Source organism: Clavelina lepadiformis, chromosome 5, assembly GCF_947623445.1.
Source record: "Clavelina lepadiformis chromosome 5, kaClaLepa1.1, whole genome shotgun sequence".
In the NCBI taxonomy this organism is placed as follows: domain Eukaryota; kingdom Metazoa; phylum Chordata; class Ascidiacea; order Aplousobranchia; family Clavelinidae; genus Clavelina; species Clavelina lepadiformis.
Window position 1 is genome coordinate 24,257,556 of NC_135244.1, and position 18,138 is coordinate 24,275,693.

General features: G+C 42.0%; 1 protein-coding gene across 2 annotated transcripts; it reads right to left on the reverse strand.

Moving 5' to 3' along the window:
* Positions 1–1,917: 1,917 nt before the first annotated feature.
* LOC143459415 (uncharacterized) lies at positions 1,918–17,419 on the reverse strand. 2 transcript variants are annotated; one of them, XM_076956567.1, is made up of 12 exons: positions 17,119–17,419; positions 15,733–16,107; positions 10,013–10,123; positions 9,805–9,925; positions 9,378–9,734; positions 8,238–8,377; positions 6,020–6,836; positions 5,378–5,430; positions 5,143–5,240; positions 4,584–4,683; positions 3,788–4,465; positions 1,918–3,703 (listed from the first exon to the last, which is right to left on the reverse strand). In XM_076956567.1, exons 1-12 carry the CDS (start codon positions 17,179–17,181, stop codon positions 2,237–2,239), a joined length of 4,380 nt encoding a protein of 1,459 aa, XP_076812682.1. In that variant the 5' UTR covers positions 17,182–17,419; the 3' UTR covers positions 1,918–2,236. The 2 variants fall into 2 exon arrangements, with proteins under 2 accessions (XP_076812682.1, XP_076812681.1); XM_076956566.1 differs by having other exon boundaries at positions 9,378–9,737.
* Between the last annotated feature and the right edge of the window lie 719 nt (positions 17,420–18,138).

The window sequence follows — 18,138 nt, forward strand, 5'->3', positions numbered from 1 at the left end:
TTAACTAACGTTTTAACTGTTCAAAACCATGAGATGTCAATATATTTTAACTTCGGGGATTATCTTCATTGCACAAAGTAATTTTTGACAAAAAGTTTTGTTCTAAAATGGAACTCGCGCGTATTTCTCATCTCACTCATTCGAATTGTAGAAACAGATAAATGTCGTCATGATGATGTAACTAGGTCAATAACGTGGCAAGATTTCATTAGTTAGGACCTACAATGATATGTTATATGGTTTTAGGAATCAACGTTGTAGAAAATTAAAGGAAAAACTTCTTCTATAAACAACATGTGAAAATCAATAAACCAACCCAGGAGACATAAGAAGTAAAACATTAACAAATGTTGGATAAGGTTCGTTCAAACACGTTTCACAGAACTGACAATGTGGAGCGATAATAATTGGTGTAAGCAAGAAAGTTTGTGCTATTGCAAACGAAAAAACATGAGCATGCTTTCAAGCAAATGCGCGACAATAATTAAAACATTATGACTTAGCAATGCTTTGTTTCATCACAATTGGTTGCATTGTGTGCACTTGGAGCGCTGGTAAGCTCTTGTTTTATTTAAATTAAGATTAAAATCTTTCAAACACAAAACCTTGCCCAGGTTTGACAAAACTAATAATTAACCGCGCATTTATGCTGACTATGTTTTGAAAAGAATATCAGCGACATGTTTCAATGCAAAGTGTGAATGAAAACATGGAATTACCTGAGCTTATTTTCTTTCTTGGGACCAATTTCTATCTGAATATTTCAACGATTCCTGCGCTTTCTGCTTTCTTTGATTCTTGTTGGAATTTTCATAATTTTTGTGCTGACTGCTACATTGAAATAATCCGCAAATATCCAGGTAGCAATCGTCCACATGAACGAAATGAACAAGAACTAGAAACAGCTCTCTGCAAACAATCGCAACTAAATCCTAACTGAGAGGGAATTGGTGATGACAATAGGAAGTTCCTACACGATATTGATGTGATAGTAAGTTGTTCATCTGCCTCCTGTCTTAGCTTTCTGTTGCTTGAAAATCAACTTGAACCTGCTCAACATGACTTCGTTGAACGCTCCACGTAGTTTTTAACAAAGTGCAGCCTTGTATATTTTTTTGAAGGATTTTTTTAAACTGATTTTTAAACTTTGTGAATAACAATGCGTCGTTTTTTCAAAACATCTTTATTCATTCCTGGTCACTTGAACGTCATCAAACCAGCGTAATTAGCGCACAAACTGCAAACGCCTTTTGAGCGTGAAACAACAACAGGAAGATTAAAGTTCTGAAATTGTGACGTAATTATTATGATTTATACTTTTGTTTTGTCAATAAGATTCTGAAGTGTGTTTTGTTAAAAACATCGCGTTAATTTCGAAACAGCTCTTTGAGTTTTGTGATAAAGCATATTTTGATGCCAGTCGCCATTTTTCTTCAAGTTGTTACACAACCTTTTCTCTGTCGGTCTCGTTTATATAACAACAAAATGCTTGAAGTTGTGTCAAAGAATTCTGCAAACTAATTCACGTGATTATATAACTTTATAACATTTAATAAAAACTTCATTTGAGTGATTAATGAAGCCTACGATATATTTTGCCAAATAGTTCATTGGAAAATTTGACAAGTTTTCGACGAGCATGGTGGTTTGTTTGGAGGACCACAGACGTGCTGTTTAAGCCGATGATATTTGCATAGAAAAAATTCAGCCACCGCATAATTGACAGTTTGGGCTTCGCTAATAAGAGCTTCGACTTCGAACGTTGTTTCGCCTGGTTATTAAACATCGCATAAACCTATGTTGGCGTTAATCAATAATAATCATCTTTCTTTCTTCGAACCAGCTCAGTTCGACGACGTACCAGCTCGATGTCGCCTATCAGCTCCTTCTGCGGTCGCTGTCAAGTATCACACGTCATCATGTTTCGTCATCAATCTCTTTTAAATAAATCGTCCATATAAGGAAGGAGAAAACAAAAACGCTTCGACGACGCTTCAAAAAAATACAAGAAAATTGCGATAGTCACCATAAAAATAAAATAATCAGCGCATAAACGCGGTACAACGATTTATTAAACTGGAATGCTCGCTAGGCACAGTGCATGACGTCACTCGTCCTAGAAAAAATTTAGTAGCACAGTAAGTATGACCTCACAGCGGCTTGTGGACGTAACAATGCCCTTCATGCTATCCAACTCCGAAGATGCGGAATATGCGACATGCTATTACCGTGGCAGCTATCTACGTGGCAGTGAATAAGCAAGCGCGGACGCCGCGTCAGGCGCCACGCCCGGTGCCAGTTGTGAAGCAGCTGGTAGATAAGCAGCGTTTCTTAACTCTTGCAAACTGCGCGGCGGGATCGCGGTGAACAAGTCTGGGTAAAGTTTGGCAACACCGGGAATTCCCCCAGGTTGCGGTTGCATTGACGCCATCTGTAGGGCGTACGCCTGGTACAGCGCCAGCGACATCTGCGGGTCCATGTTTGGGGGATTGCCCAGCATTGGTCGGGAAAATTGTGACGTCACTACTTGTGGATCTTGTTGGGGCATGAATGGAAAAGTTGCTTCGCGTTGACGTAACAAATCGAAGGGGGCGGGCGGGTAAGGAACAGGGTTAACAACCGGGGCTATTGCGGGGGCAACAGGAAACGCCATGGACTTCATGGCGTCACGCATCATGAGCTCCAACATCTGAGGCGAGACCTCCTTAGGGTTGCAGGGGAAGTGGGAACTCGGGGACATTCCGTTGAGGATCGCGCTTCCGGGCAAGGAGGAGGGCGCCCTCTCGCTAGAAGGTTCCCCCGGATGAAGACCCGAACTTCCGAATGCTTCCTTCGACGTCCAGTGAGCGCGATCGTGGGGGAATCGAGTCACTTCCTCCTTCTTCAAAGGAAGCGCCGGGCGGTTCTTACTCACGGGGAGGATGGGCGCCCGGTTGTCATGGTACCCAGGCTGCGGGAGCTTCGGGGTCAGTGGCATCGAATGAACTTTTACGGAATTTTCGGGCGGAGGTCGGGCCAAACCAACTTGCGGGGAGGGGTGCGCAGACGGGATATCCCGAGTCAGACGCTGGACGCTGAAAGAACTGGTAAAAGGTTTCCGGGAAAGTTCTGGAAGTTTCTCAAAGCGTTGAGCTGGAGATCCAGTCTGTTGATTCCCGGACACACTTCTCGGGGCAAGATCGATGAACGCGGCCGGGTGTTTGGCGAGTCGCTCCTCGTTTAATCCGCTCGGGAGCCGATCTTGCTTCAAAAGGCCGTTAGGTGGCTCCATAAGACGGGGTTGAATCTTGTTCGCTTCGCGGTGAGAGGCAAGCATCGGGTAGGGTCGGTAATAACTCCTCTCCGCCCTCCTTGACTCTTCCTCTCGAGTCCCTTTTCCTGAGTCCGCCGGATGCGGAGAAGGAAGAAACCGGTGATTTTGTCGCTCGTGCCCGACTCTCTGCAGCTCCGGAGATCGTCTCTCCTGGACTGGGGCAAAAGTGACATCATTTCGAGGTCGTGGTACCATGGCTTCATGCTTTGTGACCGATGACCCCGGGGCAAAGTTCAAACGCCTTTTATCTTCTTCCGGTGGCAAGGACACGAGATTACGGATGTCATAACGACCGTTGCTACGCGACAACTCGTGCGTTGCTTGTCGAGCCGGTTTCGGAGCGGACGGCGATGGAAGAGGACGAAGGATCGACTCCGGGTGTTCAAGCTTCTGCGAAATATAACCGAGGTGTTGAGACAAATTCAAAGTAGCGCGAAACTTTCGAAACCGATCTAAGAAACGTCTCGTGCTTACCTCGGATGTTGAGCATCTTTCCACCGGACTCAACTTCATCTGATCCTCAATCGCTTTGACTTCTTCCTCCTTTCCAGGAAGTTCTGGCGGTCGCATCCTGTCTACAGGCTCAATACGGCCAGAGTTTACTAAACCGGATGAGCGGGTGGGAACGAAGGGGGGAGGGGCGCCACTAGTACGGGGGCAGTAGGTCCTGGTGGGAATGGTAAACGTGGTAGTCTGGGACACCTTCGAATGTGAGCTTGAGCTGTCATTGTTTGACGTCACCTTCTTTGTATGGTCAGGGCTGGTGAGGTCAATAACCTCTGAAGTTGACCTTCCACTTGACGAATCTGACCTGGCGCTCATTGACGCAATTTCCTTTGACGTGGCTTCCAGCTTTAGTGGCTTGCCTGCCATTAAATTGTCCTGAATGATGCTGTGCGCCATTTCGAGGAATGGCCGCGTTGTCTGCGTCGAGTTGGTGCTCGCGCGCATGCGCAATCCTTCCGTAAGAGATGGGCTAAGTGACGTCATTGTTACGTCACTGTTGGAATCGGTTGTCGCGACGTGATTGGTTGATTTTGTTGGCATAGAGAGGTCGGTTGTGGAAGTCACCTGGCTTATGTTAGCCACCTTGTGGAAGTAGGCGTCACCGTTGAAAGTCCTTCCATTCAAAGCGGAAATTTGGGGTCGGGTCTGCGAGGATGTTTGGGTTAAAAGGGGCGCTTTTGAGTAAAGATAATAGCAAATTTCATAATTTTAAGCAACATAAACCAAAGGTTTATGGTGGCTACGTAGAAAATAGTTTAATGACCTCTTTTGTTTTCTGGCATTCAACCGACTTTTTCTGCTTCGATTCTGCGTCTTTTTTGCGAAGAACTTGTCGCGAATATTTCTCAAATGGAAGTAGCAGCCTGTATGACGTCACAATGTTAATCTCTTCGCTCAATAATATTTACATCTCGTCGCTCATTGTCATTTGTTTATTTTTTGTCTATTTTCCGTCACTCCGTTGTTTTGCGTTTTTAGTAAACGCATTTGTTCATAAAACAAAAATTATGACGTCATTCAAATCGAAATATGTACAGATTATTACGATGACAAACAGTTAAAAATTTCAAGATTTCGGTTAAAATTCTAAGAAATCAGTTGTTAGCAGACGACGAAGCGATATTCCTCATTGATGAGTCACAAAAGCTGAATGTGAGGTAAGAAATTATGAACTACTTTGAGCATAAACACTTGAGACCGGGCTGACGTCCATATAAATGAAGACCAAATCTACAGGTAAATCCCACCGCAAACTATATTAATTATATTCAATTGACTCTGCGTCATTTCGACTGAAATGTCTCGACAAACAACAAACTCACTTTTCGTAATGTTTCCTCGTGCAAGTCGCAGCACTGGTACACGAGGGGTTTCCCCCCATCCGATCATAGACATGCTTCCATAATCTTTTGGCGGTCACCTGAGCATTAAATGCAACGTCGTAATGATGGTATTGTTTCTTAATAACTCGAATATATGTCAAAAGCGTTTATGTTTGACTTAAAAAGTTAGAAGTCGTCATATTGAAAGAAAACTCAGCAGCCAATGAAAACTCACCATGTCATATCCGCCATATTCCTGGGAAAGTTTAAAGAAAGCCCACAAGTCAACTAAAACAAAAAAAATGTTTTTTGATAAGTTAAAATTCAACAAAAAGCGAATAAAATCATCCGTTTTGGTCAAAAACTCAGGTTAAAGCAAATTCTCTGAACACTTTTATCCGGGCCCAGGAGCATTTTTTAATGTGAATCAACGCATCTTGTTACTTAGATAACGAGTTCAAATATTTTGAGATAAAATCAGCAGCAGGAACAGAAGAATGTTCCGAGATAAGCAAAATGTAAACAAACAGTGGGACCCAAACATTGCTTCATTCCCCTGTGGCCCAATTACTTTCTCATCTCACAAGCGGCTCAAGCTCTTTGCAAATCCAGCTCTTACGTTAAACTACAAATCTCCACAACGGAGTTTGACGTTGAATGAAAAGAAATAAATTTTTCGACATTTTCTAAATATTTTGTCAATAACAATTGATTCAATATTCTTGCTGTACTTGGTGAAATATCTGATCATCATATTGCATGATTTTAACCATTTCACGCTTTAATTATGGTTATTTAGCTTAATTATTATTATTTGTTAATTTATCGCTTAAGCGCCATTTTAAATGAAAAACATATCATTCAATATTTCACTCACGTTTTTTGAACCCCAAGGACGGAATTCTACCGATTGGTGTGTTTCGTTTCCGCATAAAATGGTATAGAAGCTCGAGAAAATTTACTTTGTTGTCCGGGAGTTGGCCGTCGCTAAGCCCGCGAATATACATATCGTCCTCCAATGTCGTAAGAAGTTGGTTATCTTGCCTCGAATCGAGTTCATTCGTCGACATTATAGTCGAAAAATCTGGGGAGGGAGACGACGGCGATGCATAAGGTTCGTTGCTCGTCGATGAAAGCGTTGAAGGCGATGATTCTGTTCGAGACTGTTCTTTCACAGACGACGAATTCGGGAGTAACTCCGCCAATGGGCTTCCGCTTCTAGAAGATGCACCGGAACTGGTCGACACTGAAGGGGAAGTGACGTAAGTTGTGGAATCTGATCTTTTCTTGCCACACTCGTCTACCGCTCCATCTAACGGCAAACTAACCGGGTTCTTGTGATTCTCCAACAAACTGTTCTTAATCGCGATGCTGAGGGCAGAGCGACCTCCAGAACGCTTTTTCAGTCTTTTCTTTGGTCCAACCGCTGTTTGCGCGGCAACTTCAATTGCTTCCCTGATTGTACGATCCGAGAAATTGTTTTCTTCGATTGCGGGCGAATTTGGCTCGGAATTGCTGGTTTGACCTTTCTCCAATTCTAGAACAGGGGTCGGAGTTCGCGCCGATCCACGACGCGCGCGTTTGTTTGATCTCTGCACAGCAGGAATGAAATGACTTTCGTAATTCTGCGGAGATCGACGCTTGCTTCTCCGGCGGCTGCTGCTTCTTCGAGTCGGGGTCGCAGAGTCTGAGTCCTGTTCAATTAAAGGAGAATTATACAGGCGAGTTCTATCGCGGCATGCTTCTATAAATAGCGGCTTAATTCGCGATTAATGAAACGGATGAGCGAATCAGGTAACTAGAGATTATCTTCGTTACAAGCCGTTTTCAAAGAAGCGATCGCTGCCCGGCATATCATCGAGCCTTATAAGAATCACCTCGTCATAATTTGATCAAATGCAATTCGGTAAAAAACGCTGAGTTTACGGTCACGAAAATCAACTGTGACGACACAAAGGTGGGCATGACGCAATAATTTAAAAATCTTTTATGTAGGAGGCGGCCTATTAAGTTGATGGATGCGATTTAAGGGGATTTTCTTACGCTGGGATGCATATTCAGATCTTTGAAATGAGAATTGAAAATTTCCAACAGAGATTGACGTTTCACGAAACATAGCAGGGTATTACCGCGTTCTCGCATCCAGCTTTCGACGCGATGTCTGATGCACTTTGTCGCCCATGAAATAAGCAATCTAAGTGGCAGGATAAGCAACGAGAACAGCGCGTATCTGCACCTCAATAAATTGTAAATTGGAATTGGAGATCGCAACCTGAGCTATAGCGCTTAGGTGTTAATTCGTGATTACTTTTAAAATTTCTTAGAAGGGTTTCCGGCTGCTTGGTAACGAAATAAAGCAACCTTTCCACTTCTAAGAATAAGTCGTGACCAGGCATGTTATTATTCTGCACAAAGCACGATGTGGCAGCGGCGACCTCTATCGCTAGCCGTGTTCTCATTGGCGCCCGGCCACTCGTGTTCATTCTACCTTTGAGACGTGATCGCGGTGACGTCGATTTCTTCTAATTTCGTGCGAATGAACACGAATCTTTTTCTGCGAATCCCAAATTTCAAGGCCATAAGAGGTTGTTAAAATCGCGACGGCGCATCGGTTAATCCTGGCTCGCGCGTCTCACCGCTTTCGAAGCAGGAGAAGAACGAATGGAGTTTGCTACTTCGAGGAAATTCGAGATTTCCCCGTAAAAGGCGCGACCATGTCGGCCTCGACCGAGCCAACCGCGACAACACGAGGTATTTTGAATATCAGAACAAATAAGCAGTTGAGAAAATTTGCAATTTTGTCTAATAAGCGAAATCTCGACGAATTCGCCGAAGCTGTTAAGCCCTGGGCGACTGGTAAATTATATATTTTGCTTGACTTGACTGGAGTTAAAAAATATTTGCTCTTGTATGAAAATTACCAAGTTCCTAAATTAAACTTTTCTAAATCAAACGTAAATGTTTTGCGTAAGTCAAAATTTCGTCGATAATTTTGAAAAAAAACTCGCTTAAAATCGCTTCAAACTCAAACTAAACCATGATTTAAAACTTCACACAATCTGGCGCAACCACTTTTCATAAAATAGGGGTCTCACCTTGATGGGTGACTCCGTGCTTACGCGGTCGTTGGTGGGGGGCCTGTACCCACCAGTTGACTTCTTGGGGTTTAATCTGCTCCCTAACAGGTTGTTCCCTTTCTTCGTTTTCTTTCGCGGCCTTCCTTTGAACACCGGCGCTAAACAGATATTATTGACACGTCACAATCAGCTATTACACTGTCACAAGAGAAATTGCATCACAGGAACCTATAAACAATCTTAATTATGACTAAACAATGGAAAGATTTGCTTTTATGTAAATCGCCTCAACAATATCATCGCTCTGTTAAGTCTTATGATGACGTCACAAACTGTTCTGTTAGTTCTATGAACCAAATTCGCGCGACTCTGAATTAAAAGTCGATCCACAGCGTTACAACGCGAGAAAATTTGAGAATGAATCGACTCCCTTAAAGGGAAACGACCTGGCGAAAATTTCGAGAAAAAATGCGGCTGAAAAAGACTGCGTCATCCCCACAGCAAGCAGACCATCGCAACTATTTATGCTAACAACATGTCCCTACTCAAACTTGAGGGAAATATTCTGTTAAGTTTATCTCATAGCATCAATTATGATGTCATAATGTAATCGACAGGCATCAAAATCAGCGACTTCGTCCACTTGGTTCGATTTGCCATCGCGGGAACGAAGCTCTCTTATCTGAACTGGCCATCTGCAAAATGTCGGCGTTCTCACACATCCACGTAACTTATACACCTACTGCATGCATTGTGACGTGGTAGAAGCGCGTGTCGTGAACACTTGCAAAGCTGGGTTCATACAAAGTCCAAATTAGGCCGAGACTTTGCGCGAATTACATAACCCCAGAGTTTGACCTTTCCACAGCGATGTGCCAGCTAAAAATCGCGATAACACGATCGGCAAACATTAAAATTCTGACTAAGATTTGCGGCTTGTAATCGAACAAATTCCTCGAAAAGCCTCAGATCGACTTCAGCAGCTCGACCTACGCTGTTTAGATGATTCAGATGCCAGCGCGAGGTCTTTTATGACGTAATCAAGAAAACAAAGTAAACATTCCGGAAGTCAGACATTTCGTCGAACTGAAAGCTCAGACTATTCCTGGGCATTTGAACTTTAGCGCGAGTTTATCGTTTTATTATTTTCAAACTCACCCAATTCCTCACAGATGAGGTCGTGCTCGAACAATTGAGGATAATCGAAGGAATCGCGACAGAAGACGATCCGCGTCTTTGGATTATCGGAGGTGAGCGCTCCCAACGCGGCAAGCTGCTCCAGTACTCCGGGTCTGGCCAGCCAATCAGGGCCCAGGGCTTCGATCCTCTTCATCACGGCTTTGTGACGACAATATGACGACATACTCAGTATGATAACTTGCGCTTTGTGACGTGGTGAGCAGTTGAAGCAACTTCTTTTGTTGCTGTGGATTGTTTCGAATCTGCTCTGATTTGAAGGTTGTGGGTTCGAACCCAGGCCAAGTCTCTTCTTATGGAGCGGACAAACTCCATTGGCTGCTGAAAATAGAAGAGTCACAAAACGAGTCCATAAAGTGAGTCACGAATTCTTCAAAGTGAAACTCACCCGACGATAGAAGCGCCTTCTTTTCCATTATGACGTCACTCATATTGACGCTTGCATGGATGACGGAATAGCGGGAAAACGGATCTGTGATTGGCCGAATGACGTCACACTTGCGAGAAACCTTGAGCGAAAGAAATTGAAGAGATGAGATTCTCAAACCAGCGTGGTCGATGGTTAAGTTAGGTGGGGGTGGGTTGGGGGGAATTACCTGGGTGGGGGGAAGAGGGCAGCCGTAATTCCACTCCTGGGGCTCAACGACCCATGACGAAAGATCAGAAACTCTCGTCACCACTTTCTCTGACACCGCGATCACCTCGTCCTGGAGGAAATTGATCACAAACAATAACGTTTAATATTAATCAAAACGTCTATTGTGACGGAATAATTAACATTATGACGTATGATGAGCGCAAGTTTACACAAAGCAACGAAACATTAAAATTGCGCCAGGAGGAGTCGATAGGATCCCAAAATCGCGATGCAGTTTGGCGCAGAACCAACTTCGCTGGAATGTGGTTATCAAAAATAAACAAACTGATCATTGTCATGTAACAATCAGCTTCGTGATCAGTTCCCAACTTCCCAGTCGAATTCAGCGACAAGGGATTCTGATCGAGGCGACATAGACATCAAAACAATGAGTTTAAAATTAGACTAAATCGTGACTCGACTTTCAGTCGGAGAATTTTGGGAGAAATTCAATTTTTCTTGAAAAAAGTCAGAAGAAAATCCAAAAACAAAAAATAAAACCTTCGAAAGACTCAAGTACGTGACGTCACAGTTATTGGCGAGGCGAAGGGTTTCTTTAAATAATCGATAATTGGAGATTTTAATCCTCTCATTTGCGAGGAAATTCGTGGAAACGCAGCAACACAGCCGCCTCACCTATCTCCGTGGCTGCACGTAGGCAACTGATTACGTGAACCGCATCATCAGTGACCTTGGCTTTGACGTTTCAACGCCATTATCAAAACCTTTTTCAGTCCCAAAGATTCTGTCGCCGTTGTTTTGTCAGTTTAGTTGGTTTTTTTTTCTAGAAATTTCTTAAAATCAAAGGAAAATTTAAACACGGAACAAAAATTGACAAATCACGTTTATGCAGGAAACATACTATGACGTAACAATAACCTGCATAAAAAATCGTTGCGCGTTCCACGATTTCATCCGAGAAATTGTGAGCGGGTTGAGCAGGCCGCTGTTCCTGGTTTACTATAATCGTGTAATCGTGACATAACTATCGCCAGAGGTCATACGGGGGCACCGAGTTATTTATACAGCGTTGAGTAGGTTATTTATCAAACAAATAAACTCAAACTATCGCTCAACAAACAACTTTGTGACCTCACAATTCGATAAATCACATACAGGTCGACATTTCATAACAAATGACGTCACTGATACAATAATGACAATGGAAACGCTTATTTCACGATATAAGTGCGCCACCTAACGAGGCAGAATAAACGACAATTTCTACCACTAATGGTCGAAGTATAACAAAAACTATGGATGCATCAACGATTGCGTAACAGTACAGTGTTACGTAATAATGGGCTTATTAATGGGCAAGAAAAGAAATTAATTTTGCAAAGAAAATATTTTCATCCTACAAAAATTTTTCCACAACATAACAATGCTGCGCCCACGTGACAAGGGTGACTTCCAACAAAGCGATCGATGACGACAAAGTTGAAAAAAAAAAAATTATCAATCCGCGCCCATGAAAGTTGAGCTCCTGATTACGACGTCATATTTCAATTAAAAACACAATGAACATCAGCGTGTAACTTTATGACGTAATAATGCAATAAAAACCATTTTCTGCAAAGAAAACTTTATCAAATTATATTTTGTGATGTCACAATGCGAATTGCGATGAAATTAATATTTGCCAGATGGCATCGAGCCAAGTCACTTCTATAGCAAGTGGAGAGGGACATTCTAGAATCGCTGATAAACAGGAAAAAGATTAGTCAGTCCTCACATAATGACGCCATTTATGTCAAAGCGAGATTCTTTGTTTACGAAGTCAGTTGTAAGTTTGAAAAACAGCTTCTTAGCAAAGCGGCGCATTATCGTGTAACTATAACCCAGCTTTGTTGCGTCACAATTTCAATAATGAACAGCGTAGAGGTCACATCGACATCAAGTAAATATATTCTGATTAAAAATCAGGAAACAGACAAAAGAAAAATCGCGTTAATTATTCATCGAACCAATCCGCACAGAGAATTTTCCAAAAAAGCGAAAGATCGCGTTAAAAGAACGACAACACATCTAAGTGAACCTAACAAGAAGCAATTCTGCTGAACAACTGATCTTCCAAAACTTCAGCGAACGCAGCAATTTGCGGCTACAATGTGTTGATGCATCGCATTAAAACAAGGAATTACATTTCTAGATTACGACCCAGTACAGCGGCAGCGTTGAAAATTCGCGGTTAATGGCGTAAGGAGCAATCAGAGAGCAACAAGAGAATAAAAGAGAGAAAACTCGCGCGGTGACAAAGTGAAATTACCTGATTACCTGAACCTTTTGCGAAGATTAATCACAAAACATCATCAACAACTGTTTAATAAAAATATTTCAAGTGGTTTGTTGTAAATCCAACAAAATTCGGTGAATATTTGCCAACAAATTTCTACGATGATATCAAAATAATTTTATCTGGCTATGACAATATATATATCAATATATCAATTATGACAACATAATACAACTCAAAGCGAATTATTCTGCTTTTATCCTTCAGTCTAAAACATTCCTCAGCTTTTAAAATTAAAATTTGAAATTTGCTTTAAGCAAAACGCATTCTAACTTCCAAGGCGCACCAAATCATTTCAGACAACACATTCATGGAAGTTCCTGTTGCCGGGATCTGCAGCAACGAGCAACATCAAGTGTCGAGTGTTAACACGCGCTACTGTGAATGGGGCGAACGTGCAAAGACAAAATATCCTGGAAGTGAAACTGTTGATTGGGAGGTAGCAATTTGGCGGATTAATGCGACACGATTCGCTTCACTGGACATTGCACGAGATGTCTATGACGTAATAATATTCAATGATCGAATGTCAGCAAAACGTGATCATAATAATTACAACACAGCGAAGGCGTAAATCAATAATAATGTATTGGAACGACACAAATCTCGCCACCAAGCAAGCGACAAACATATCATATCACGGCATCACGCATCACATGATACTCATAATTCGTATCACGTGCACCTGCTGTAGCCAGTTGCACGGTGATGTGTCAATGTTGTGTCAATGTTAGCGGTGAAATTTCAACAATGTCGACGATTTGTCGCTTTAACAAACGCTTCATTGCACACGCGCCTGCTCAAACAAAACTAAACAAATTTACTATTATGACGTAACAAGGGAAGCTTTTATACATTTCGATCGCGAAAATCTATGGATTCGGCATGGGTTGGTTTCAGGGGATCACCCTCCAATGAGAGACAAGGATGCAAAGAAGGTATCTTGATGGTAGCTTGGCTGGTAATTAGTTAGCAGTTAACCAGATGCCAGTTAATAGCTTAGCGAAGTTTAACTAAGCCACCGCCGTTCAAATAGGTTGATGACGTGGTGCTACAGTGACGTCATGTTGAAATTTAGTTCGGAAACAATTGTCAGAAAATCATAGGTAAGTCGTGATCATGTGACAATGTCATCGTGCCACACATCATTGTGACGTCATAAAGCAATGTTGGTGAAGAATTATGAGCCAGGGCGCATTGAAGCGACTGGAAGTTTCAATCTTGGCACAAGATTGCTTCGGTTTAAGGCTCTCGTCGTCACAAAGGTGACGACTGACGAGACAAGAGAGACGCAATGGTGACCACAAGAGCAAAAATAAAGAAAAATAACCTGGATTTCGTCGACATACGCAAGGTCGTCATGACAACAAACATTATTACATCAAGTCATTGTAAGTAATCACGCGACAAAGAAGGTAAACAAGAATTGTGGAGCTGCAGCAAACTTGGGTTCATTTCAGACAACGCTCATCTGTCAATCTCTTTGAAACTCCTGCTTTTGGCCACTTTCGTTAAAACTCTGGCGGCAACGTAACAATTTATTGCGTCGTTGTTGACAGCTAATTAGTCTGCTTCGTGTTCGTGACGTAACAAACTGAAATGACTTTAATGAGCTAAAATGAGTCAATAAAAGTTTTTGTATTATTTGGCAGATGTCAGTTACGTGTCATTCAAACATATATTTAGGAAATCGTGTTTTTATTGTGGGACGTAATCATTGCAAGAAGTCGGTATTAAGATAAGTTGCACGTCGATGAGAGCTCGTAGAATGAAACTTGAGAAAATGTTGGCTGCCAATTCGAGCAAAAGTTCCTGCAAATAATTGACAAAGCGTTTCTGAATTAACTGAATCATTGGTGCTGGGTAGGTTTGGAATAAATTATTCCATTTAAAGCGAATGTCTTTCCAGGACAAACAATGAAATTCGATCTCGTCGCCGAACTTACTGCTGCATGGATGGCACGTTACAAAGGTCTTTATTTAAATGAAACTAGTTTTCAGCTCATAAAAGGGGATTGTGAGCTCATAAAGCGAAGATAATAAAGAGAATGTGTCAACAAATTGTCAGCGAAATCATAGCAGCGACCCAAGACAGAAGCAAGGCGGAGACCTAAGGTATGACGCATAAACGTGGAATCAAACTTCAACTAAAAATTTATTTCTAAACTGAAAGTGAAGTTGATTAAGTTGAGATCGTTTCATTGGTATTTTGGTCATATTGACGTCACACTCAGGTTTTACAAATTTTAAACCCAGCGAACGACGACTTTTTTTTTATCTAAAACGACATTCCAAAACATGCGATTGTCAACTAATTGTTTACTACAATGGGCATTATACTACGCCACCTGGCGACGGAAATGCGGTTCATTTCCGGGTTAAAATGAAAAATGGAGACGCACGAATCGATCATCGACAAAGTTGGCGAGGACGACTTGCTCATGTGTATGCGGCCACAGTGAGATCTATCAATCGAATTTCTAACATTCAACATTCTATAATTCCATTTCTTTAACTTGTAATCTATAGAATACTATCGTTGTCTCTGGAAGTCGATTCATAAAAATGCGATAATTCGACGATCGCAGCTAAATCTCTCGCAAGTCGCTATCCGGCCTCGGTCGCGGACATAATTTTACGGAGAATCGAATCCAAGTAAAAATCATGCTTTTACAACTTGTCAGGTTCTTACAAAATCACACTGTGGCGTCATAAAGCGCTGGTTCATAAAACACGTGATGCGGAAGCTACAACTGTGACATAATGCAAGTGAGTCGTGCTAATAATAGTGACATGACAACAATTGCGCGATGATACGCGGATCGGTGATTAGATTTCGAATCGTGTTTAGAACATTTTCCCTTTGTTGCCAAATAACCACCAGAATTTTCTAGAATTCTCGCATATTTTCGCACAAGCAAAATCACTGGGGCCTGATATTTCACTTCGAGTGAGATATTTAGAAAAAATTGATCGATATCTGAATATTTTGTTTAACAAATTAATCTTTCAGAGCGAAACCGTGATTTTACGTCTCTGAGACAATGTCCAACTTACACGTGGTCGACTACGCCTGAGGGGCCATTGTTGTGTCATAAACGAGCTCAATGACCGAAGGTAAGAAAATAATTACAAGAGATGAGCAAAGTTGATCGGCTTTTTAATGAAAACCAACATCAGTGGCTACCACTCACTAATGTGACGTCACTATCCAGATGTGATGGTGAGATCACAGACCTATCACTTGACAAAAGATAATAACTTTAAACAATCATAAACAATGGCAACCAGATGGTATTAAAATCACGCACCCACCTATCTGCGCCCCCTATCTCGGTCCGACCCCGACATGAAATAGCAACATAGATATCAAATAACCTCACCTCCCCATGTAGCGGGCTCCTCCCAGCCGGGGTGGTCTCGGGGAGGAAGTAGAAGCGACTCGACGCGAGATCCTCCCCAGAGTGGCGGTCGTGCCAAAGAAGTTGGATCTCACCCATACACACCGGGTCCCCGGGGTGGCACTGGACGAAGAAAAATTCCCCTAAACCGAGAATCCTCTCCTCCCCATCGCTTTGATCCACCGATGACGATGTCACTTCCGGCGTGACCTCGACCTGGTTACGTCGATCACGTGCTCTACTACGCACCACGACGCTCGACGTCGAAGCGGCTTGACGTAATCCACTCGAAACCCGAAAACGAAAAGCTTTGTAGAAGATGTAAGATCCGTGCCGTCCGCAGCTCCCACCTACCCACTGTGACGTAATAAAGCATAGATCAGCACTTTTCTTAGTAATAATTCTCAAGGTCGTTAGGTGGCGCGAATAAAGATAAATATTTGTCGAACAACCATCAGCGCTAAGACGACGTCGATAAATAATTAATTTAACACATGGAGTTGCATTTTTTGCCGATGTCTATTACGTCACAGAGAACGTGATAACCGATCGGATGAAGTGGAAGCAGCTTCTTTGTAACGTGAAATAAAATTCTAGAAAACTACCGGGCGCGTTCTCCGCTTTATTTATTCGAGCGACGAACCACTTAAACCTTTTGTGATCGTCATAAAAAGCGTTTATGGCGTCACTGAGCCAGTGAGAAGGCAGAGTGAAAGAATAAAAATAATTCCATCGCATTGAAGGATATTTGTAAACTACGAGCAGGCACAAGGTGTTTAAATTATCTGATGCTTTTTTGAACAATTTCAAATCTTCGATTTAAACGAATTTAACGAAGATTGTGAGAACGAGCAACTTATGCCACGTTACATCCGTTATAAAAGATTCAAGATTTCCAGAGAACGGTCCGCTAAGGAGACGGCACACGTTTGAAGGCGATGGTTTCCGCGCAGACATCTGCAATAAACCGCGCATTTATCTAAGTCGCTGTATTTTAATTGACATTTTGCTTTCACGTGTTGGCATCTGCTGTGATTAGATTGTCTTTATGACATCATAAGTAATTTAAAGCTGCAAAATCGAGCGTTTCTCAAGGCGGATCGGGATGAATTATTTCATACATTATTGATGTTAAACCAGCTCGCTGTCCACTTGGCGACCGCATAAATAACATCGCTGACGAAAATACCGCCTTGAGCCGAACTCAAGTGAAATTCCAAAATAAAATTTCACTCTTCGACTTAATTTATTCCCACTTTATCACCTTCGCCCGGTTAAAGATTGTTTCGTAAATAATGCTGATTGTGACGTAACGGTGCATTAAAGAGGCCGATTATATCAAAGCAAACGAAGCCACCAGCAACTTACCGTAACCATTTCCACGTTCTGGCCATTCGCCCTGGTGTGAGAGGAGTGGGAGCGAGTCGTCATAATTTCCTTGTTTCTTCTTTTCTCTTGACGAGCACAAATGTTGACGTTGGCCTTTATATAAAGATTGGAGATGTCTCCCGTTGCGAGAGACTTCTGATATTCGATCAAAAACGATCGAAAAAGTTCATTGTGATGTAACAATCTTGTTTTGACTTCAACTCAGTTCGAACGTCAACCACATAATATTGCTTCTAACACATAAAATACATCAACGATAATTGCCCTAAATGACGAATGAATGGGTTAAATTATAAATAAGCATCAATGGATCGAACAAACGGTGAATGGACGCTTTATAGCCGGGTGTGACGTTTTCCTGATTTGAAACAGCTCAATAGCGGTGCCTACTTGTTCAGTCAATCCTGGCCTCCCAACTGACATAACTTAGCGTTGGAAGAAAACATTCCTGACCAAAAATACTGCATATTCAAGTCATCGAAACATATATCCACGATATTAGTAAATTCCACATGTGATGATATTATCAAAGTTGCTGGCTCGCTGCACCGGTGCTTACCGACGTAGTTAAGAACAGCACAAACTCATTACCTGTCATTTTCTTCACTAATTAATTACAACCAAGCATAATATATTTTTCAACAACTAAATTCTGTTTCATCTGACCTGACTGCGCCCTATTTTTTGATCTTAAAAATTTCTTCAACAAAACCAAGAAGTGAAATAGAGAAGCTTATAACGAAGCACTTCATTCATTGATTGTTTCTTCAAAATGCTTATGTGTGACATCACTAAACCACCGTGTAATGTAAGCTCTTCCTCCCTCGTTGCTCTTTTTCTTGTTTCTTTTATTCTCTTCGCCTCTTTCACCGATAGCACTTCCTTTCTTTCCAAATCAAGGCGACTTCTCGTTACAAAACCCATAACTAGGTTTGTTTTGTCTCCTTGTAATAATATCCCAACACTGCACCTTGCAAGACAGCATGTCTCATATCGACA